Genomic DNA, 24,401 nt, shown 5'->3' with positions numbered 1-24,401 from the left:
GAAAAAAAAAAATCTATAACATTCATGATATAAGGTCCTGAAAGTCTTCTGAAGCAATCACATTTCATTACATTCACTTTTGTTTCATTATTCTTTCACTCTTTTATCTGTTTCAGTAAATGGAACTCATTCATATCTTATTTCTTTATTGTCCACAAGGGGCTAAACATAAAGGGGGCAAATAAGGACAGACAGTGCATAACTGGTACTTAATTTATCGATCCTGAAAGGATGAAAGGTAGAGTCAACCTCGGCAGAACTTGAACTCAGAACAGATGAAATACCTATTTCTTTACTACCCACAAGGGGCTAAACACAGGGAGGACAAACAAGGACAGACAAACGGATTAAGTCGATTATATCGACCCCAGTGCGTAACTGGTACTTAATTTATCGACCTCCAAAAGGATGAAATCAAAGTCGACCTCAGCGGAATTTGAACTCAGAACATAACGGCAGACGAAATACCTATTTCTTTACTACCCACAAGGGGCTAAACACAGAGAGGACAAACAAGGACAGACAAACGGATTAAGTCGATTATATCGACCCCAGCGCGTAACTGGTACTTAATTTATCGACCCCCAAAAGGATGATATCAAAGTCGACCTCGGCGGAATTTGAACTCAGAACATAACGGCAGACGAAATACCGTTAAGCATTTCGCCCGACATGCTAACGCTTCTGCCAGATCGCCACCTTATACTCATTCATATCTGCAGTCAAATGACTGACATGCCTTAAAGAAATTTTACTCTTTAACTTGTTTTGGTCATTGGTCTGTGGCTATGCTGGAGCACCAACTTGTATGGGTAGTTGAACAAATCAACCCAAAATATTTTTGGTTGATAATATTTACTCCTTAACTCTTTTACTTGTTTCAGTCATTTGACTGTGACCATGCGGGAGCACCACCTTTAGTCAAGCAAATCGACCCAAGAACTTATTCTTTGTAAGCCTAGTAATTATTCTATCAGTCTCTTTGGCCGAACCGCTAAGTTACAGGGACATAACACACCAGCATTGGTTGTCAAACACAGACACACACACACATACATATATATACAACGGGCTTCTTTCAGTTTCCATCTACCAAATTTACTCACAAGGCTTTGGTCAGTCCGAGGCTATAGTAGAAGGCACTTGCCCAAGGTGCCATGCAGTGGGACTGAACCCAGAACCATGTGGTTGGAAAGCAAGCTACTTACCACACAGCCACTCCTACACTTATAAATTACCTCGTAATTTATTTTTAATTCTAGGATTTATCTCTTAATGTTCTCTATTTGTCATGCTGCTACGACAGCAATTTTTTTAAATGGTGTTAACATGAGACAGATATGCAAATCACCTGTACACACACACATTGGGCTTCCACTTACTTTCACAATCACTTGATATTGGTGTGATTAAGGATAGAATAGAAGACATGACCAAGATGCTATTCAGTGAGGTCGATGTCTAATTATAATCAAATAGGTTATGGAATCTACTAAGCTGACTGACCCTAGATTGTTACACAACAAATATGTTTAAGTACAGAGAGCTTTGAAAATACTGAACTGGTGTGTGTAGATCACTGACTTCACAAATAATATTTCAGCTGAAACCATTCGGACATCCAGCAGCTAAAACACATCGATTACACTGTGTAATTTTTTTTTCTTTGTCTTTGGTTAATTAATTGTTGTTTCCTATTTGCTTCTGTCTACAAATCAAAGGAAATGACAACTATTCCCCTTCAAACTTTGCTTTTGCGACCTGGACATCAACGTTCTGAACCTAAGCCATTTTCCATTACATTTCAGACATATTCAGTGCTGAGTTGCTGAAGCAGAAATATTGTTATAGCAAATATTCTGATCAATACCACAGATTTGCTAGTCAGTTGCTTGATCTTAACCACGTGAACATGACCCTTTGTAGCTGACAATATGTGCGTCTCTGACCATGAGCAGTGGGGGAGCATCATAACCATGTGTTGAGAGGGATTCTTTAAGATTTGAATAAATGTAAGAAAAGTAAAGTTTAAAGAAATATTAGCCACTTTTCATACTTTCTAGGAATAAGCAAATAGGAAATAACAGCTACTACACAAAGACAAAAATTGTGTTATACAGTGTTATATATCTTCAATATATTAAAAAATTTAGTTTCTGTCTAGACTTCCACCCATATTTACAGCTCATGAGCATAAGTGAACTGACATCCTTTTCATATAAAAGGGTGAGCCACAGAGTAATGCAAAAAAAATTGCATTACTTTCGGACTCATCCTCATACATTCATACTTATGCACAAACACACACTTAGGTGTTTACATACATAAGTAGCGTACATACTTTAACCTCTCAAAAATCTCACATAAAACCACCTTCTTTTTTCCTATACTCCCACTCAGTCAAGATTAATTTGAGTGTCATACAAAAAGCACCCAGTACACACTCGAAAGTGGTTTACATTAATAAGAGAACAAAGTTGTAGAAACCATACAAACAAGGTTCTCTGACTTATTTGAATCCTGGTGAACTTCCCAGCCTATGCCAGTATGGTAGGTAGATATGAAGTGTTGATGATGAACACATACACAGATGTATATGTAACAAGTTATATGTATATATATACATATAATGATAAACATTATACAATATACATACCTGAGAGTATTTCATTGCCAAGAATAGAGTATTCTGAATCATACCATATCTGAAAATATTATGATTATTTTTCAGTTCAGCAGAATTATATTATCAAAAAGAATCAATTATAAAATAATTAAATAAATATTCAGTATTGTTTTCTTCATTGATTTGAACATTCATTTTCAATGCTAACATGGGTTACACAAGTATGCAATATATATCTAGTGTTTCTCCAAGTACCTTCTCAATTCCATGCTATTTTTTATCTTTATGTATTGCAGGGCCCAACATTTTTGTTATCACTTTTGAGAGCCAAAATTCTTGTCATCAATTTCTATGTTATTTCTAAAATTCTTGTCAAAATCATCGGTGAAGGCCAACATTTTTCTTTCCATTATTATAATCGTTGTCATCTTCATCTGTAAGGCCCAGCATTTATGTCATCATTATCATATGAGGCCAAACATTTTGTCATCATTTCTGATGTTCAGCATTCTTGCCATCAACTGTTAGGCCAAATATTATAGTCATCACCTCAGTCTGAAAAATTTTATCAATTTAGTTAATCTAAGTGTTCCATGTAACATGAAAGCTTAAAAGAAAAAAATTCAGAACGGGAAAAAAATAGTTAAGTTAAAATAAAATAAAATAGATGAGGAAAATACTTCTTACATCAGTTAGACGTTGGTCTTTTCTCAAAAGTTCCACAGCCACACTCAATACTTTCTTCACCAGTGCACAACGGATGAATAATCGACCTTTGCCTTGAAGGGTACATACCTGAAAATGAAGAACAACAGCTGTTGTTTAGCAGATCAAAGACGTTCCAGAAGTGACTATCCCAACATTTGTTTTTATACAGACATTGTGTATCAAAGACTACATTATCAAATTAGTTCTTTTTTTTCTTTTTTTTTTCTAAACAAGCATCTTTTTATATTTTCTTGTTTCAATCATTTGACTGTGACCATGCTGGGGCACCAATTTGAAGGGTTTTAGTCAAACAACTCAACCCCAAGACTTATTTTTGTTTAATCTAGTACTTTCTATCAGTCTCTTTTTGCCAAACTGCTCAGTTACAGGGATATAAGCACACCAAGACCAGTTGTGAAGCTGTAGTGAGGAACAAACACAGACACAAAGATACACACATACACATATACACACACACACACGTGTGTGTATGTATGTATGTATGTATGTACGTATGTATGTATGCATGAATGTATGTATGTATATCTACAATAGGCTTCTTTCAGTTTCCGTCTACCAAATCCACTCACAAGGCTTTGGTCAACCTAAGGCTATAGTAAAAGACATTTGCCCAACGTGCCACACAGTGGAACTGAACTCTATGTTGTTGAGAAGCAAGCTTCACTGTATCTAGCAGATCAAATATTCTAAATTTTTCAACTAGCCTTCATATAAAAGACAAGTTATAGATGAAGTGCAACAAAACACACACACACACAAGAAAACACGTAATAAATGGCCCACAAGCACTCATGCTAACTGAGTCCTCAACTTCCATTTGCCAAAAGGTTTGCAGGGCACCAGCAGACCTCAAGAGGCACATTTTTGTCCAGAGAACATGATTAACACTTTATTTTACTGAACTCTCATTTGTTATTCACAACGGGAGAATCCATCATATACATATGTTCTCTTCAAGTTTGAACTGTGACACTCAAGCCAGAAGTTAATGTAAGACCATTTACTTCAACCAAAAACCATCAAACCCATGCTTGCAGAGAAATATAAAACAATAATTAAAAAGAAGCAAGAAACAAACAAGAGTGTTAAAATATATTCACCTTCTTGGATTCATTTACTATGTTGGTGACCATAACAAAGATTGGGTTAACTCTGTAAGATTACATGCAACAGGTTAGTAAAATATAATCTAACATATAACAATATTATTGTAGAATACAAGGCAAGGCTCTCACTTTTTGAGGAGAGGGGGCTGTGCTTCAAAATAACAGTTTTGCTTAAGGTCAAGTCTTTGTAAAAGAGGAAAAACCAATAAATAAATTTCAGGTAATTATATCTCAAATTGTGCAAGGACTTACACATTTATTAATACATTTCATTAGATTTGAACACAAATATGTTAATCGCTGTTGTCATGGTCACAAGAAAACAACTCCAATATGATGATTATGTATTCATAACATGCTTGATTCAATAGAGCAAGGGATTCTGTGATACCGGTATTTTGACATGATGTGAACTAAACGGCCTTGTTTATAATTTCAACTAACAAACCATTTGTTGATCCTTACTGATCCCTGCCAACCAATAATAAATTGTTATTTACTCAGTACATTTGAATCTGCTGGAATGTATTAAGAATAAATGCTGTTCACCATTGAAATAATGATTTATTTTATCAAATTACAATAAAAGCTTGCAAGGGATTAATTAATGATTTTATAAGTCGCCTTACTGGCACTTGTGCTGGTGGTATGTGAAAAAACATTCGAATGAGGTCGTTGCCGGTGCTGCTGGACTGGCTCCTGTGCAGGTGGCACATAAAAAGCACCATTTGAGTGTCACCGCTGCCAGTACCGCCTGACTGGCCCTCGTGCCGGTGGCACATAAAAGCACCCACTACACTCTCAGAGTGATTAGCATTAGGAAGGGCATCCAGCTGTAGAAACTCTGCCAGATCAGATTGGAGTCTGGTGCAGCCATCTGGTTTGCCTCAGTATTTGATGCTGGTGAGAAAATAATTACTTCAAAATGTATGCATCCATTGCTCTGGATAAAGGGCACACTGAACTGACCTGGTGACTTTTTGTCAAAAGTGAAAATATTTCTCCATGATGAAATGTAGTAAGTGATTTTTCCATGGGTTTGAATATGTCTCCGACATATTTGGTCCAACCCATGCCAGCATGGAAGGCAGACATTAAATGATGATTATGATGATATTGGGATTGGTAACAAGTTTATATTTAAAAGAGCAGAATGTTGAGTGACATGATTTTAAAATACTGTAAAGTATTCAAAGCACTCCAACAGCAAAATATGTATTTTACAAGATTGATTTTTAACATACCATAAATCCTCGAGTATAGTCCGCCCTTGAGTATAATACGCTGGGGATTTTTAGGGGGCTGTACCTCTGAAAAACCTAAACTTTGTGTATAATACGCACCCCTTCTCTAACTTGAGTCAAGGAGGTCTATATAATGTCCTTGGTTTGTAAAACTGTATATGGTAATGTCCTTTATTATTATTGTATATATAACATAATGCAAATGTGTAGCTTTTTTGTGCATTTTGTTTGCAGAAAATAAAGAAATAACAGTAATAACGTTTAATAAATGTTGCTTACTACAAGTTATGGATGATTCTTTTATGATTTCATTGCTTTGAGGTTTAGCTTAAGGTATTTTCGCGCCCAACATCACAAAATGCATCTGAATAAACATTACCGGGCAGCAAATAGAGACTCGGACATTGCTTAGAAAATAATTTTCATTTTTAACCTCGTGTATAATATGCATTAGGGATTTTGACCTTTAAATTTTGGGAAAAAAATGCAGATTATACTCGAGGATTTACGGTAGGTACAAAGCCATAAATCATCAGGAGATGTAACAGTTGATTGTATCAGCCCCAGCAGTTGTCAAGTGTTGTATTTTATCAATTTCTAGAATGAGAGAAAGATGAAGTTGACCACAGAAAAGTCTGGATTCTGAAAGCAAAGAGCTGAAACTAAATACTGCACAACATTTTGTTTGAAGTGCTGCTGTTTCTACTAATCTGCATTCATTTGTTCAGTTTATGCAAGTACCTTATTATCTTTCTGCTATAGCAAGACACCGGTGCTCTTCCCTCTGTCATATTTTAGCCTCTCAACACCAGGCAAAAAGCCACATCTCCCTCAAAAATATGCCTTCCACTTGGTTGAAGGAGTCTTTTACCTTTTCTTCTCTCATGCAGCAAGGCAACTGCTGACCTAACTAGTGCTGAAAGCATGACAAAAGCACCCAAAACACACTGTAAAGTGGTTGGTGTTTGGAAGGGCATTAAGCCATAGAAACTATACCAAATTCTGCAAAAGGCAGCGAGCTGGCAGAAACGTTAGCATGCTGGACAAAACATTTAGTGGTATTTTTCGTCTGCCATTGCATTCTGAGTTCAAATTCCACCGAGGTTGACTTTGCCTTTCATCCTTTCTGGGTTGATAAATTAAGTACTAGTTACGCACTGGGGTCGATGTAATTGACTTAATGTCCCCTCTATGTTTAGCCCCTTGTGGGCAATAAAGAAATAAGAAACTATACAAAACTGACACTAGAGCTTAATGCAATCCTCTGACTCATCAGATCATGTCAAACTATCCAACTCATACCAGCATGGGAAACAAATAACAAATGTTAAACGATGATGATGCTGTCCAATTTATCATATAACTATAGCTAAGATAAATACATATTGAGATACTCTTTCACATTATGTATTTCCCAATATTGTTTCTAATTTGAGCACAAGGCCAGCAGTTTTGATGGGAGACAGATGACTATATTAACTCCAGTACATAACATGTACTTTATTTCATCAACCCTGAAAAGTGAAGTTGACCTTGGCAGGGTTTGAAACCAAGGCATAAAGAGCCATAACTAAATACCACAAAGCATTTTGTCCAGTGCTCCAGCTCTTTCCCAAGTCATACAGACTCACAGACCCAGTTTCCTGCTCCCTGTAACATATATATTCCTTGCTGGATGGGATGCCAGTCCATTACAGGATTACTCAATTTTGCTAGCTGTGTGGACTGGTGCAATATGAAATGAAATTTTTTCAAGAACATAATTCATCGCCCAGTCCAGGAACCAAAACTACAATCTTATGATCATGAGTCCAACCTCTATAACCACTAAGCCGCATGTTTCCATGCTACCAATTCTGCTAATCCACTACATTTAGTATTTCACAATATTAAGAATAGAAATCATAAAATTTTATCAAAGACTCATATAACTAAATAAAAGTCAATATAAAATACAGTAAAACTATGAAAAATATAAGCAAATATAAGCAAAAAGGAAAATTAAGTATTTCACCTGTCATTGACCGCATCATACACTGATTTTGATATCCAGCACCAATAGTCTGTTTTAGAAAACCAGCCTCCATTCTCTATAAGGAAAATACATTATTGATTATATTAACATAATGTATAAGATAATATAATATACATATTTAAGGTAAACTCTGTTACAGTCTCTTTCTAACATGTGAAGTAAAAAGAAGCATTATAAAAGCATCTCACCTGATATGTTGATTTAGTGTATCCTCCTCTCCACTTGAAAACTACTGTGTATTTTTACTTATTCACTTATAAGCAGTCATTTGACAGTACCTTTAACTCTATAACCAATGTGTCTTATCTAGAATTCACACAACACACATATGTGTATGCATGTATATACATATATAGAGAGAGAGTTAGCAGTTGCAGTAACCAACTAAGGGATAAAGTATCCATATGTACTATCAGTATCAGTTACCTGTGTTATCCCTGGGCAATGATGTGCATGTACACCACATACATCAAGTGCAGGTGACAATAGGCTGAACAAAAGTTTTATAAGAAAATGGAAAAAAACATAGATTAACCAATACATCGATAGGACCACATTTAAAGCTTGTTTATTAATACAAACAAGACAAAGCTTACAGCTGTTTCTGATCAAAATTCTCAGAATGCAGTCTATACATAAATGTGAGAATAAATTCTTTGTCTTCATAGGGCATTCGAGTTTAGTAACCCATGTCAAATTTTTTAAATGTTACTCCAAGTTTACTCCATTTAACATTGGTTTCACCTTCAAGAATTCTATTAATATCCTATTTACACAGAGCTTCTTGTTACCTTCTTCCTTTAATACCATGACCCCACTATAAAAAAAAATTGCACCCTCCCGTTAATAAATTGCAATATTCCCGAGTTCTTTAATAGCTCATTCTATCATCTACGTTCTTTGAGCTCAGATAGTAAATAATTATGTGCACTTAACATACTAGGCTTTTAGACTATTTGTCTAAACCTTGTTTTCTTACCTCTTCCTTCTACCTTTTGTTTATATTGTATGCTCTTGTTTTTCACTCTGATGAAGATCGGTTGCCTTAACTTGAATGCTCTATGAAAATGAAGAATTTTATTCTCGCATATATGCATAGACTGCATTCTCAGAATTTTGATCAGAAACAGCTGTAAGCTTTGTTATGTCTTGCTTTGTATTAATAAGCAAGCTTTAGATGTGGTCCTATCAATGTATTGGTTAATCTATATTTTTCTCCATTTTCTAATTATTTATATATATGTATATATATATAATAAAAAGGGTAAATAATTTTTCCGTGGTTTTTTAGACAACCAACAATTATTTACCGGTAAATTTTGGTATGTAAATATGACTTTTAGCATCAGGAACTTCTGTAGAGTTCAGTGTATATAGTAAATATAATTAAAAGGGCAGGCAACAGGTTGCCCTTTTAATTATATATATATATAGATAGATATATATTCAGTATACAAAATTAAGTCAATATTAAATTAAAATGGCCATCTGTGTATCACAATATATATATATACTCACACACATACTGTTGATAGGCCAGTTGCTATGGCATTCATCCTGAAATTATACCTCTTATGGACATGTTGTGTTAAAACTACAATAAATATTGGAAGAAGATGAAAAATCACCCTGGCAGTGACCAACCAGAATGTCAGATGAATTTTTAACTTTTCAGGCCTTTCCAATGACATGTATTCACAGTCAGCCACAGGCTTGAATGAGAATTTGTCACCATCAATATAGGAAGCAGTAAATAAAACATTAACTGATGTTGCAAATAGCCACCTAACTGAATAAAATCCACGGTATGCAATTGAGGCAGTATTAAATAAAAATCCTGTATTCATTCTGAGATAACATCTTATGGAGTATGCTATTTTAAAAACAATAAATATCAGAGGGTCACCATAGTAACTGGACTATCAATTGTGCATATAGACTAAGTGTGATACATATATATATATATATATATATATGTGCATGCACACACACACACAGAGAATATATTGTTAGTAACAAAAATTAAAAGTGCCATGAGGTAAATGTCCTGCTATTTCCAAGTAATTTGGATTATAGTTATTGCCTCAGCTATCCCCAATGTTGTTCAGAAAAAGTAGCTTCATAAAGACCGGAGCGAGAATGAAAAATACCTAATTTGAAAACAAAGGTTATAATAGACTAAATTATTTCTGATGGAAGGGGTGGTAACTCAGTATGGAACAATTTGCATCCCTTAGATTGTCAATTGAATTAAATCTATTTATTTTAAATCTTTTAAATGGGAGGGATACACTACAACTCATCAGAAAAAGTAGCCAAAAGTGCATGAACAGTACACAGAATATGCACAGAAAATGTACAGTGAAAGTCATTTTTTTTAAAAAAAAGGTGAGAGGGGTGCATCAGGTGTTGGGTTGGCGAATTTCAGGAAGCATGGAAGTTTTGAAGGATATAGTGTCTCAAAAGCAAACAAGCAATGAAGGTAGCTCATTCTGAGTGTGAAAAAACATTTCCAAAAGACATGGGTGTTGTGTTGTTTTTTGATTTTGTAAGCATGTCCACAAGTGTTACACATATGAAATTCAAAAAGATCTATGAAGTCAGTTGCCAGACGTTGGAGCTTTAATGTATCCATGCCTAGGCATGCAAGATGTTCAGTGTATGGTAGATGCCTGATGGTGAGCATAAGTACCAGGTTTTAAAAGATAAATACTAGGGTCAATTCATTTGACTACCAAAAAGAAAACCTTCAAAGCAGTGCCCCAGCATGGCCTCATCTAATGACAAACAATTAGAAAATAAAGATACTTACGCTTTAATCCTTTCCGGAAAATCTTTTCTATAATGTCACATAAAGTTTGGAGTTTTTCGTTCTTGTCATTGACAGCAACTTCAGACAAACGGAATTCCAAGATCAATGCTAAGATAAAGAGAATATTAAGAATATTATCTCAAGTTAATGTATTTCATGCAAACATATCTGGAAACTATTAACCTCATCTATTCACAATTCCTAACCTTTTAGCATTCAGATGAATATACATATATATACATATATATACATACATATATATATATATATATATATATATATATATATATGCATATATATATATGCATATATATATATATATATGCATATATATATATGCATATATATATATATATGCATATATATATATGCATATATATATATATATATGCATATATATATATGCTATATATATACATACATATATATATATATAATATATATATATTATATATATATAATATACATATATATATATATATATATGCATAATATATATGCATATATATATATATGCATATATATATATGCATATATATATATATACATACATATATATATGCATATATACATATATATATATATGCATATATACATATATATATATATGCATATATACATATATATATATGCATATATACATATATCTCTATATATATATGCATATATACATATATACATACATATGCATATATACATATATATATATAAATATATACATACATATATATATGCATATATACATATATACATATATATATATATATATATATACATACATATATATATGCATATATACATATATACATATATATATATATATACATACATATATATATGCATATATACATATATACATACATATATATATGCATATATACATACATATATAAATATATACATATATATACTTATATAAAGACATATATATATATATATATACATACATAAATATATACATATATATACTTATATAAAGACATATATATATACATACATACATATATATATACTTCTATATATACAAACATATATATATACATACATATATATACTTCTATATATCCATATATATATGTGTGTGTAGATATATGTGTGCATGTTTGAGTGTCCTCTTTGAAGATCAAAAAGGAAAAAGGGTAACTGTGGACAACTGCTTCAATATCCAGATGATATATTTACATCTATACCAATAATATAATTGGTACAGTTGATTTTGTGAGTAAAGGCCAAAGTAACAATCTGGATAGGATAGTGTTTCCAGAAAAAGAAATCAACCAACTTATCACACACATTACAAATATAATTTGTAAGTGGAACAATAAAAATATTGAAGACTGTTCTCAAGTTCAAAATTTGACATTGTTGTTGTTATCTACATTCCCCTGATGGAGCTTTGTGTCTTCGTCAGAAAACAGTTCCTTCTTTACAGGAAGACTTCAAATAATTGAAAACAGAGGAGAATGCACACACACACACACACACACACACACACACACACACACTCACACACACATGCACACTGAACTCTATAATTGTGAATAAAATTCATTCAATGTAGCTTAAATAAGCTGAGCAACAGATGTGTGTATCATGTCTGAAGTAAATTCTAAGCTCTCTTTCATGAACATAATCATTTAAACATTGCTACACTAAGCTACACACAAAAAATGTAATATATAGGAATATAGAAGCAAATAAATGCTGGTTTATATTGTGGAAAACTAATCAATAAATATAACAATATTTTTTCCTTCTAGAACAAATAAACACCTATAAATATATATATAGTAGACTACCAATGACCCACTAGGTCACCAGGAAACTTTGAGTTTCCCAGCAACAGCTTTGTTTCATGGGTTGGAAAGATCTGGCTGCTATTTCTGGCATGCCCTGCTACCACATAACAGGTATTTCAGGTCCTTTATCGCAAATAGTTGTTACGTGGTAGCAAAGCGTGATAGAAGTAGAATCCAAATCTTTGGAGGGGAGATACATTAAATGCACTCGAAAAAAAACTATTTCTCATTGAGCTTATGAATGGGACTTTTATGAAATATCTACCATATTTTTAAAGTCATTTTCACTTCAGAATATTTTTTAAATATGACAAAAACATTTTTTTGTAATGGTATTCATTTGAAAATAATTTTAAAAAACATTAAAACATTGTTTAAAGAAAGCTAAAATATACATACTGTACAGACAGTTTACGTTTTTGAAATGACATTCATTTAAAAATATTTGTAAATGATTAAAATATTGTCTTTAACAAAAACAAAAATAGAAATTGTAAAAAAAAAGTCGGTTTTTTTTTTTTTTTGTCATTGTCAACTCATTGTCTGATAGAAAGATAAGAATTTCTTCCCTTTCAGGATGAAGATTATTTTCAGAACATTTTTCCATTATGCACCATTTGGGGTATTTATACCCTGAAATTCTCTAATAGCTTGAAAACTACTTTTTACCGATTTACACAAAACTTGTTTCATTTGATTCATATTAACATTTCAGAGTAAACTTACTTCATGATATTTTACCAATAATACCAATATGATGTATTATTTCATATATTATACAATATTTTGCCCATGATCTGGTGGCAAAGTGACAATGAAACAATTATAGTATTATGCAATAAAACATATTGCTCAATCCATTCTCTTTTTGTTAATATTTTTAAATATATTCTACAGATATTCATGGATTTCCAGATGCATCTTCAGAAATACAATCCGTTTTCACTGTAAAATCATATCTGATAGCTAAAACCCATAGACAGGCTTTCTAAAGCAAACTACAAGGTTAATAGCCAAATTGAATTGATACATTACACAATCCAAAAGGTATTTTGTTGTCAGGACATTTTTTAACTGATTTCAAGGTTTTTTTTTATCTGCTGAATCCAAAAATGGTATCCATTTTTTATCATCGTGTCTAGATTTCAAAATACCCCAACCCACCAATGACTAGTGGGTGGTATACATGGACTTTAGGGCGGCGAGCTGGCAGAAACGTTAGCACGCCGGGCGAAATGCTTAGCAGTATTTCGTCTGCGTTACGTTGTGAGTTCGAATTCCGCCGAGGTCGACTTTGCCTTTCATCCTTTCGGGGTCGATAAATCAAGTACCAGTTACGCACTGGGGTCGATGTAATCGACTTAATACCTATGTCTGTCCTTGTTTGTCCCCTCTGTGTTTAGCCCCTTGTGGGTAATAAAGAAATAGGTATACATGGTCAATTTTCTCTTGAGGCAACAAAGTGGATACACCAAATATCCAATGTATGTGGAATAGCAGAGCCATGGAAAAACATTGGGTGATCAAAGAAGGGTTGTAGTGAACATTAGTTTCTAAGTCTTTTAATGTGGTTGAAGAGCCAGGAACAATCATCGTACCTCTACTCTATATCAAACTTGGCATTATGAACCAGTTTGTTAAAGCTCTGGATAAAGAGCTTTAACATGTTTTCACTACATCTGCAGCACATTTCCCAGTCTGAACAAGGAAAAGATAAAAGCTGGAGTATTTGATGGCCTCAAACCAGAAAACTGATGAAAGATGGGAACTTTGTAAAATTCAATGAATTGCATTTAAACATTAACATGGAATTCATTTGTAACAGTTGCAAATGACTTTCTGGGTAACAAGCAAGTAATTAACAATGCCAAAAATAGCCAGTAACATGCTGGAAAACTTTCAAAAGTTAGGAGCAAATTTGCACTATATCCACAGTCACCTTGATAAATAACCTGAAAATCTTAGTAACACAAGTGACAAACAGGGCAAACATTTCCATCAGGACATAAAATCAAAGGAACAAAGGTATCAAGGTCGATAGGACTTGCATATGATGGTGGACTACTGCTAGAACTTGGCTCATGATCTTTCTGAGGTTTAGCACTCAAGAAAATTATCTAAATTCAAAATCCTGGGAAATTAGGCATAAACAATGATGTAATCTGTCTGTAGAAATTTTAAGATTTTTACTAGCTTTTTACTAGAATTTTTAAAAAAACAATCTGATTTTGAAGAAAAACTAATTTCTATGTATGTTAGTATGTTCCACCTTGTTCCTCATAAGCTGTTTTATTGAAAAAACAATGAAATACTATGAATCCATTATCTTAAAATCTTGACATGATGGTAATAAATGGATGTCATTTTCCAACTGTGTGTGTCAAAAAAACCCTACCTCAGGTCAAAATTGTTTCACAAAAAAAATTTTTTTGTTGGCATGAGTGTGTGTACATGTGTGTATATTAGTGTAAGTGTATATTTATACATATACAAATGTATGTATAACATACATATATATGTAATGATATACAAAATATGTAATTCTTTTACTTGTTTCATTCATTTGATTGTGGTCATGCTGGAGCACCGCCTTTAGTCAAACAAATCAATCCCAAGACTTACTGAGCACTAGTAAGCCTAGTACTTATTCTATTGCTTACTTTTGCCAAACCGCTAAGTTACAGGGACGTAAACACACCAACATTAGTGGGGGGACAAACACAGACACAAATGCATATATATATATATATATATATACACATACATGATGGACTTCTTTCAGTTTCTGTCTATCAAATCCACTCACAAGACTTTGATCTGCCTGAGGCTATAGTAGAAGACGCCCAATGTGCCATGCAGTGGGACTGAACCTGGAACCATGTGGTTGGGAAGCAAGTTTCTTACCAAAAAATGTATAATATATATCTATAACAAATATGTGTGTTTATGTGAGAGACAGAGACAGCCGAAGAATACGAATCTCAGAAGATGCTCAGATAAGAAGTTTTGTCTTTTCAACCTTGTTCATCTACTCTTCTATTTCTGCACAGATCATAAACCCCTTATTAGTTCTTTTCATTATTCTGTCTATTTCGTTACCATGTCAACATGTAAATATAGTTTCAATAGTTTCATCTTCCTTGTTGTTGCCTTAAGATAACCTTAGTTCACGCATTTCCTTAACCGCAACATATTCATTCATTCATCTATTAAAGTTTATCACACAGTCACTTATTTCTCTAATTTTGTCTTAGATTGGCTGACCGAAATCTCTCAGATTTTTCAATTCTATTTTACTATTATCAACATTTGCTGTCTCATTAAGTTGTGCTACACAAATCCCAAAAGAATATTTTTCTCCCTTGTGTTATGACCACTACCCACACTCTTTCTCTCTGCCTCACCCTGTCTGTCTTTGTCTCTCTCTCTCTCTCTCCCTTTCGATTACCACTCGCTTCACCAAGACTTCCTCCACCATCACCACCCTATATAAACTAGTGCATGCACTTGGATTCTCCTACTTGATTTTTTTTTTACCTCTGCCAAAGGAATATGTATCCAGAAGATGCTCTCGTCTAAATTTGCTAGTTCACAGTATGCCCGCTCTCCCACCCCTCCACCTGTGCTGGAAGTTACTATCCTCTGTCATCCTTTGGTTGTCTCCCATGAACACTTCTAAAGGCTTTACGCCATCCCCACCCCAACTTCGAGTTTATCTCCTATGTAAGGTGGTGATCATATAATGCAAAAATATGATAGTGTAGTGTATGCAGGTTGAATTGAAGGCTATTGTTTGTTTATGAATTCTGCCAAATGCAAGCTTTCTTTTCTGGTACATGACGCTGCTGTCCCCTGTCTCAGGGTCTCACGGGCCCATACCTGCCACACCCTCAGGGTTGGCACACTGAAAGAGGTCTGGTGAGATTGTTGAGATGCTTGAACAGAGATGTGTTGATATGTGCTGCCTCCAAGAAGTAAGGTGGAGAGGAAGTTCCACTAGGTTCCTCACAGGCAAAGGACACAGGTAGAAGATTTTCTGGGCAGGGAACACTGATGGGGTTAGGAGCGTGAGTATACTTCTTGTGGAGAAATGAGTGGATAAGGTAATCGAGGTAGTCAGAGTATGCGACAGAATACTTAAGATTACATTAGTGCTTCATCATGGGTTAGTAACCATTATCTCGGCCTACGCCCCTCAGCCAGGACTACCTGATGGACAGAAAGACCAATTCTATGACACCCTCTTGCAGACTATCTCGTTGACGAATGACAGGGACCTACTCTTTCTGGTTAGTGACTTCAATGGATGTGTTGGACAACATACAGGGGCTTCCATGGCGTACATGGAGGCTACGGTTTTGGTTCCCACAATGAGGAGGGAACCAGGCTGCTGGACTTCTGTGATGCAAATGACATGGTTTGCAATACTAACTTCGGGAAACCTGCCAGTCACCTAGTCACCTACCATTCTGGCAGACACACTAGCCAAAGTAACTACATCCCTGTAGAAAAAGGGAAAGACGGGTGCTTATAAATGCCAAAACCTTCCCAGATGAAGAATGTACCCCACAACATAGACTGGTAGTTAGTGACTTCAGGATCAGGGCTAAGTGGATGCCCAGAAGATGACCAGCATGGAGGAGAAGGGTCTGGAAGCTTAAAGATCCTGCAAATGGACAGAGATTTAGAGACATATTACTCAAAGCCTTTGACAAAATAGAAGGGGATATAGCTTCACACAATGTAGAAGACAACTGGAGATTTCTACGGGACAACCTGCTGACGGCCACTAAGAAAGGTTGCTCAATAAAGAAAATGAAGGGAGAAAGAGAGTCTGTCAAATATCAACCCAACAGAGGGACCAGCTATCTGAGTTGACAGTACCTTGGTAGATAAAGCAATTAAGAGTATGAAGACAGGAAAATCCTCCGACTCATCAGGAATTACTGCAGAGATGCTAAAAATATCTGGCAGCGTCGGCTATAGCTTAGTCACCCATATAGTTAACCAGGTGATACACGAAGGAATCATACCCAATTACTGGTGTAGCAGCACCATAGTCAACTCCTACCAAGGTAAAGGTGATGCTTCAGAGAAAAATAATTACAGAGGTATCAAGTTGTTGGATCAGGTAATGAAGGTCACGGAGAGGGTCATAGCCCAACTAATTAGGGAGAGAGTCAGTTTAGATGAGATGCAGTTTGTGTTCATGCCAGGGAAAAGCACCACTGATGCTATATTTCTGGTAAGACAGCTGCAGGAGAAATACCTAGCCAAAGATAAACCTCTGCACCTGGCTTTCGTTGACATGGAGAAAACCTTTGACAGGGTCCCCCAATCCCTTATCTGGTGGTCAATAAGGAAACTAGGGATAGATGAATGGTTAGTGAGAGCTGTGCAAACCATGTACAGGGACGCTGTCAGTAAGGTGAGGGTTGGCAATGAGTAAAGTGAAGAATTCAGAGTAGAGGTAGGGATCCACCAAGGTTCAGTCCTCAGCCTCCTCCTATTTATCATAGTCCTCCAAGCAATAACAGAGGAATTCAAGACAGGATGCCCCTGGGAGCTCCTCTATGCTGATGACCTTGCTCTAATTGCAGAGTCACTATCAGAACTAGAGAAGTTTCAGGTGTTGAAACAAGGATTAGAATCAAAGGGCCTTAGAGTCAACATAGTATGAAGGCAGACAAACCACAAATCTCTTCAGTAGATGGCCCTGTAGAAAAAGTGTAGGTAGAAACTCTATAAGATGTACCCAGTGTAAATTATGGACACATAAGAGGTGCAGCAATATCATAGGAAGGCTAACTGGGAAGATAGTTTTTGTAGGAGCAATAAATACTGAAAATGTGCAGAGAACAACTTCCACCACATTCCAGGGAGAAAAACTAGAAGTAGTTGATAGCTTCTGTTACCTAGGTGACCAAGTCAGTAGCAGAGGAGGGTGCACTGAAAGTGTAGCTGCTAGAAGAAGAATAGCCTGGGCAAAGTTCAGAGAGCTGTTACCTCTGCTGGTGACAAAGGGCCTCTTGCTCAGAGTAAAAGGTAGACTGTCTGATGCATGTGTACAAACAGCCATGCTACATGGCAGTGAAACATGGGCCATGACTGCTGAGGACATGCATAAGCTTGCAAGGAATGAAGTCAGTATGCTACGATGGATGTGTAATGTCAGTGTGCATACTCAACAGAGTGTAAATATCTTGAGAGAAAAGTTGGACCTAAGAAGCATCAGATGTAGTGTGCAAGAGAGACAACTGCACTGGTATGGTCATGTGGCGAGAATGGATGAGGATAGCTGTGTGAAAATGTGCTACACCCTAGGTTGAGGGAACCTGCGGGAGAGGTAGACCCAGGAAGACCTGGGATGAGGTGGTGAAGCATGACCTTCGAACTTTAGGCCTCACCAAGGAAATGACTAATGACCGAGACCTTTGGAAATGTGCTGTGCTTGAGAAGACTTGGCAAGCCAAGTGAGACCATAACCCGTGGCCTATGCCAGGGGTGTAACCAGCCCACTTATGCATACCTTTCCTTCATTGGACACTGAACTCTGCTTGCGAAGACCTGTTGAGGTAAGTGAAATCAAAATCGAAATCAAATTCGATGACTGGCATCCGTGCTAGTGGAGCGCTAAGAGCACCATCCGAGCATGATTGTTGCCGGAGCAGCTGACTGGCCTCCATGCCGGTAGCACGTAAAAAGCACCATTCGAGCGTGATCGTTACCAGAGTCACCTTACTGACACTTATGCTGGTGACACATGAAAAAACATTTGAGTGAGGTCGTTACCAGTACCGCTGGACTGGCTCCTGTGCAGGTGGTACGTAAAATACACCATTTTGAGCGTGGCAATTGCCAGTACTGACTGACTGGCCCTCTTGCCGGTGGCATGTAAAAGCACCCACTACATTCTCTGAGTGGTTAGCATTAGGAAGGGCATCCAACTGTAGAAACTCTGCCAGATCAGATTGGAGCCTGGTGCAGCCATCTGGTTTGCCAGTCCTCAGTCAAATCATCCAACCCATGCTAGCATGGAAAGCTGACGTTAAACAATGATGATGATGATATGAATGCAAATCAACAGAACATATGTAGTATAAACAAAGATATAAAAATATATCCTTTCATAATCGATAGACTAGGAGTTTAGTATTTATATCTGCAGTATTTAGCAGATGTAAGACAACTGTCCTCAAATGAGACAGTCATTAGTCTACTACCAATAACAATCAAAGAAATTTCTCATACATATTTCTGATAATTCTGTAAAAACTACAATAATAAAACATTAAATGTTTTTCCTGAAATTATAATACAAAGAATGAACTTAAAGCTTTAGACATTTCTAACTGACATTTATTATTAACACTGACATTATCAATGAATAGTATGTCCTTATTTTCATTTATACTACATTCCTCACAATAAAAGTGTTAATTGCTCTTCCCCTTCTCCTCCAGTTATAACTTCATATACAAAAAGCAATTATTTTCCCTGACAGTTATATGAAGCATTCCGTCTGATAAGTGTGTACACAGCTACAAGACACTCTAACACAGTTATTTTTAGAAACACTGGGGTTTTGCAAGTTAAGGAGTCATTTTATAAAATTTAATAAAATAAAAAAAGTAGTTTATAAAACTGGTATCCACCATTTTCAAAATAAGTAATATGTTCTCATTTTCTATGAAAGAGAATTTATTCTCTCTCTCTAACACAATCTTTATTTAATGCAATGTCTTATTATATTGGGCTGGTGGGTATTGTCCCTTAAGTATAGGTATGGGTTATGTGGTTTCAGGTTCAGTCCCACTGTGCAGCACCTTGGACAAGTTCTTTCTACTATAGCCTCAAGCCAACCAAAGCCTTGTGAGAGGATTTGGTAGATCAGTGATTTTCAACAAGGGTCCATATGGTCCTTGGAAGGGGGTTCATATAAGATTTTGTTGTTAAAATTTATGCACAATAAATAGTTTATACTTATACAATACACAAAATATTTTAACAATTTTAAAAAATATTTAATCATAAAAATATAATAGGATTTTTTAAACATTGCATGGCTATGAGGGCCTACCCAAGTAAAACAGGAATGAATGGGGTTCATAGATAAAAAATGGTTGAGAACCACTGTGGTTGATGGAAAATGAAAGAAACCCATTATATATATATATATATATATATATACACACACATAAGATAGTCCTTATATATATGATGGTTGTAAATAAGCATTGTTTTGTTTCCAATTTTCCATTCATGAGGAAATATTACCTTGCCTGGAAACAAGTGAAGATTGGCAACAGGATGGTCATGTAAATATAGAAAATCTGCCTCAGTGAAGTCTGTCTGACTCATCAAGGCAAGGAAAAGTGGACATTAAAATAATGATGTTGATTCTGTGCCAAAATAAGTTTGAGAATCACTGGACTGTTGCTGATGTTTTCAACCAGCACACTTATATTCCAATATATGATCTGCAGGTGTGCTATAAGTTTTTCAGACAAACTGGAAAATGTCCAAATATTTAGAAAACTCAACTGTTCTTTAATATTCCACACAGGTGATTGTGTAATCCTTTGTGGAAAATACAATGTATCTGTTTTAAAACAATTTTTATTTATAATATAACTTTTAGAAAGTTGGTGGTAAGCTGTAATACTTTCTGTCCCTTATTTAGGGTGAAATCAATCACAAAAGGTTGAAAATCATTGCTCTATAGTCTAAAATCTAATAAGAGTCACATCAATTATTAAAACATAAAATAGATATAATTTCTTTTTGATTACACAGAAGGCATTTTTGCTTTTCATGAGTTTGTAAGATTAGTATAATGAACCCACTTAAGTGTATAGCTGGTATTTATTATATAGAGTAATATGGTATGCTAAAATGTTTTATTCAATAAACAACTTGTTTTATCTCCAAATAACACTGAAGGAACTTCGACCTGCTAGTAAAAGCAGTCAAATCTCCCTAAAATCGTATCTATCATCTTAAAAGAAAGGAAAGACAAATTGAACAATGTTGTCTGAGATACTCAAAAAAAAAAAGAGGATGGGTCACGACCGGAATGGTTTTGATCATTGGTTTGCTTGATAAGGATTGACCAAGCGTTAAATAACAGTAACCGAAGGGTATGAGCGATGTTAGAGCAGTAAAATGTATATTTATTCGATTAAGAATCAAAATTATTTAATGGACTTGCGTATATGCGAACAATGTTAGATTGTCGGCAAAAAGAGACCGATAAAATAAGTACTGGGCTTACAAAGAATAAGTCCCGGGGTCGATTTGCTCGACTAAAGGCGGTGCTCCAGCATGGCCGCAGTCAAATGACTGAAACAAGTAAAAGAAAGAAAAGAAAAGAATCCCTGCCTTTCGAAATTGTTTTCCCTAACTTTGTTCTATCCTTACTGAATGAAGAAAAGAAGAGAAAGAGAAAAAAACTCAGTTGATAAGTTGACCAAAACGCCGACAAATATATCAAATCAAACGGGAGGTCAAATGTGAAGATTTCAAAACAAGCAAGCGATGTGAAGAGCCAACAATTCGTTCAACAATAATGACATGTGCGCTGCTTTCAGTAAACAGTGAAGATACCGTGGTCTAGCACTTTTGCTGTTGACACTATTCACTATTAAATATGACGCGTTATAGCGTGAGCATGTGTATATATGTCAGACTATAATTATATATCCGAATGTTAATAACGTTCTAATTTCTGTTCGGTGTGAAGCCAACCGAAAATTTATGTATGTCACACAACAAATTATACATATTAAATTAATGTGTTAAACTATACTTAACTTAAGGAGCTGTGATTATCTATCTGTCAATTTGGGTTACTAAATACCCGGCTAGTGGTGTTAAATCCTAGTTTGTATAGTTACCGAAATACTAATTTCACATTCATTATGGTTTCTGGAATTGTTTTTTGTTTTGTTCTGTTTTTTTAGTCAGTTCGCTTAAATAAGTTGGTGAATCCCACCCAGTGTATCAAATCCAGAGGAAAGAGAAAAATAATTAGGTTTATATTATCTCGGTTGTTTTCAGGTTCATCCCCAGGTTAGCCCTGATCAAACAGACCTACAATCACAAGTATTTCGACTTGACAATCCGGTGTGTTTGTTTTTCCCCCACAGTGTACTTTGGACTACATTAGGCAATGTTCATTCTTCTTTTTAACACAGCAGGGTGTGATGCGAAAGGAAATTTAGTTTCTAATTCTTGCAGGTTGAACGATCAAGTAGATACTCTCACATTGCATTAGTCTCAAATAAAAGATAAAAGAAGTTAAATAGGTTCGAGTCTCTTAAGCATTTTATTAACTTCGCACATAAAGGGAATGTCAGATAAGCAGACATCTAAACGAACTACAATTAAACAAAAGGTAGAAGCCTAAACAAAGATCGAAAATGATCTACTCAAAACGACACACCTTAGGAGAAGGTGTGACAATATTAAGTCGAATGGTTTTCAAAAAAGCAGAGATGTTAGTGTACAATTCTTTCAGAAAAATGTGTCGATATGCAAATATACTAACAAAAAAAAATATAGAATCAGCGGACGCTCTTGCAAATGAATACAAGAGCCTTGTCAAAAAATAACTATTTTTTCCATTTACTGCCAATAAAAATTTACCTGAATCGTGTAATTTTATCTCGGTAAAAATAATTGCATTTTGCGCTCAGTTTTATTCTATTGAAGTAAATTAAAGATGAATTTTTAGACAAAAAATGTGAATCGAAGCTTTTATGTAAATGTTGTGTATTTCATTGTAGAAGTCTCTCACCTGGACGCAAATAATAAACAAAGCAGTAATTTAAAGGATTTACCTTTCAGTTGTTTTAGTAGTGGATCGCTCACAGACATTTGCGAAGTGGGACTTTCAACACCAACTCTTTACGATAAGTGCAAGCGGAACACATAGCAACAATAGAAAGAGGTCGTTTAGCTTTACTAATTCCCCTGTTAATTGTTGCTTCAAACAAATAATCAGTTTAAAAGTAGTTACACAAGTTGGATGGCAAAACCTCTTTTTATCATTCGTCGTTTATCCGCTTGTTGATTTTCCTCCGTTAGAGTAGCTTCCCCTGATACCGGTGACGTCACTGATTAATTGACACTAAAGGAGCTATTGACTATCGATTCATACAAGCTGTCAATAAAATTCTAATTTTACATTTAAAGCCTTATGCTCTCTTTCTTTGTTCATTATTATTATTATCTTTGCTGAGGCAGCGAGCTACCAGTATTGTTAGAGTGTCGGAAAAAAATACGTGGCGGTCTACCTTCGGACTCAAAATATTCTTTGTTCAAATTCCACTTTTCATCCTCTCGGAGTCGACAAAATAAGACCCAGTTGAGCAGTGGGGTAGGTGTAATCGACTATCTCCCTCCCTTGAAATTGCTAGCCTTGTGTCATAATTTGAAACCAGGGTTGCCTGCGTGGCGTTTCCCCGACTATTGTTATTGGTTTTTAGTGGTTATATTTGCAGCCTTTGTGACCAATAAAGAAAGTAGTAGTAGTAGTTCGTTTAACTAGTTACAATTTTATTTTTAATAGAGTAAGTGTATAGAATCGATCGAGTAAGTTAGAGACGTTAAAGTATATTTGCCTATTGACAAACCTATAAAACTTACGCCAGTCTGTCCTTAAAAATTGTTTAAGTTTTCCCATCTGTCAGGTGTCATTCAATGTAACACAACAAATGTACTGCTTGATAGTAAATAGCAAAAACAGTAATCTAAATAAGTTGAAAAATAAATTAATTGCGCATAAAAAGAGAAACAGAATCCGAAGAAACTGACGGTGGTCCGTATCGGCATAAATTATAAGGTAAAGCTGGTGAGTTTCAATACATTGATATGCCGTTAGGAGGAGACAGGGCTGGCGCTCGGAAGTACGGAATCTGATTAGAGAATTAGACCCAATTAAACCCTCTACTCTACAGAAACCGAAGATTGGTGTATTATATTTCGTGTAGTACACCAGTCCCAGGTAAAAACCGTTGAGGGCTTGGGGCTCCACTATTAGCAACAAC

The 24,401-nt window shown here is 35.2% G+C and overlaps 1 protein-coding gene across 1 annotated transcript in view; it reads right to left on the bottom strand.

The window, feature by feature from the left end:
* Nucleotides 1-23,444, bottom strand: part of LOC115219919 — a 190,600-nt gene extending 167,156 nt beyond the window's left edge. The window contains exons 1-6 of the mRNA XM_029790226.2: nt 23,193-23,444; nt 10,553-10,660; nt 7,720-7,795; nt 4,456-4,507; nt 3,314-3,421; nt 2,657-2,705 (exon numbers count right to left, since the gene is read on the bottom strand). Of these exons, the coding sequence (XP_029646086.1) occupies nt 2,657-2,705; nt 3,314-3,421; nt 4,456-4,507; nt 7,720-7,795; nt 10,553-10,660; nt 23,193-23,229 (430 nt within the window). The 5' untranslated portion in view covers nt 23,230-23,444. The remainder of the gene's footprint in view (nt 1-2,656; nt 2,706-3,313; nt 3,422-4,455; nt 4,508-7,719; nt 7,796-10,552; nt 10,661-23,192) is intronic.
* Nucleotides 23,445-24,401: the final 957 nt, after the last annotated feature.

This window comes from Octopus sinensis, linkage group LG15 (genome assembly GCF_006345805.1).
Source record: "Octopus sinensis linkage group LG15, ASM634580v1, whole genome shotgun sequence".
Lineage (NCBI taxonomy): Eukaryota > Metazoa > Mollusca > Cephalopoda > Octopoda > Octopodidae > Octopus > Octopus sinensis.
Note: the sequence above shows the minus strand (reverse complement) of the source record. Positions and strands in the feature narration are given on the sequence as shown.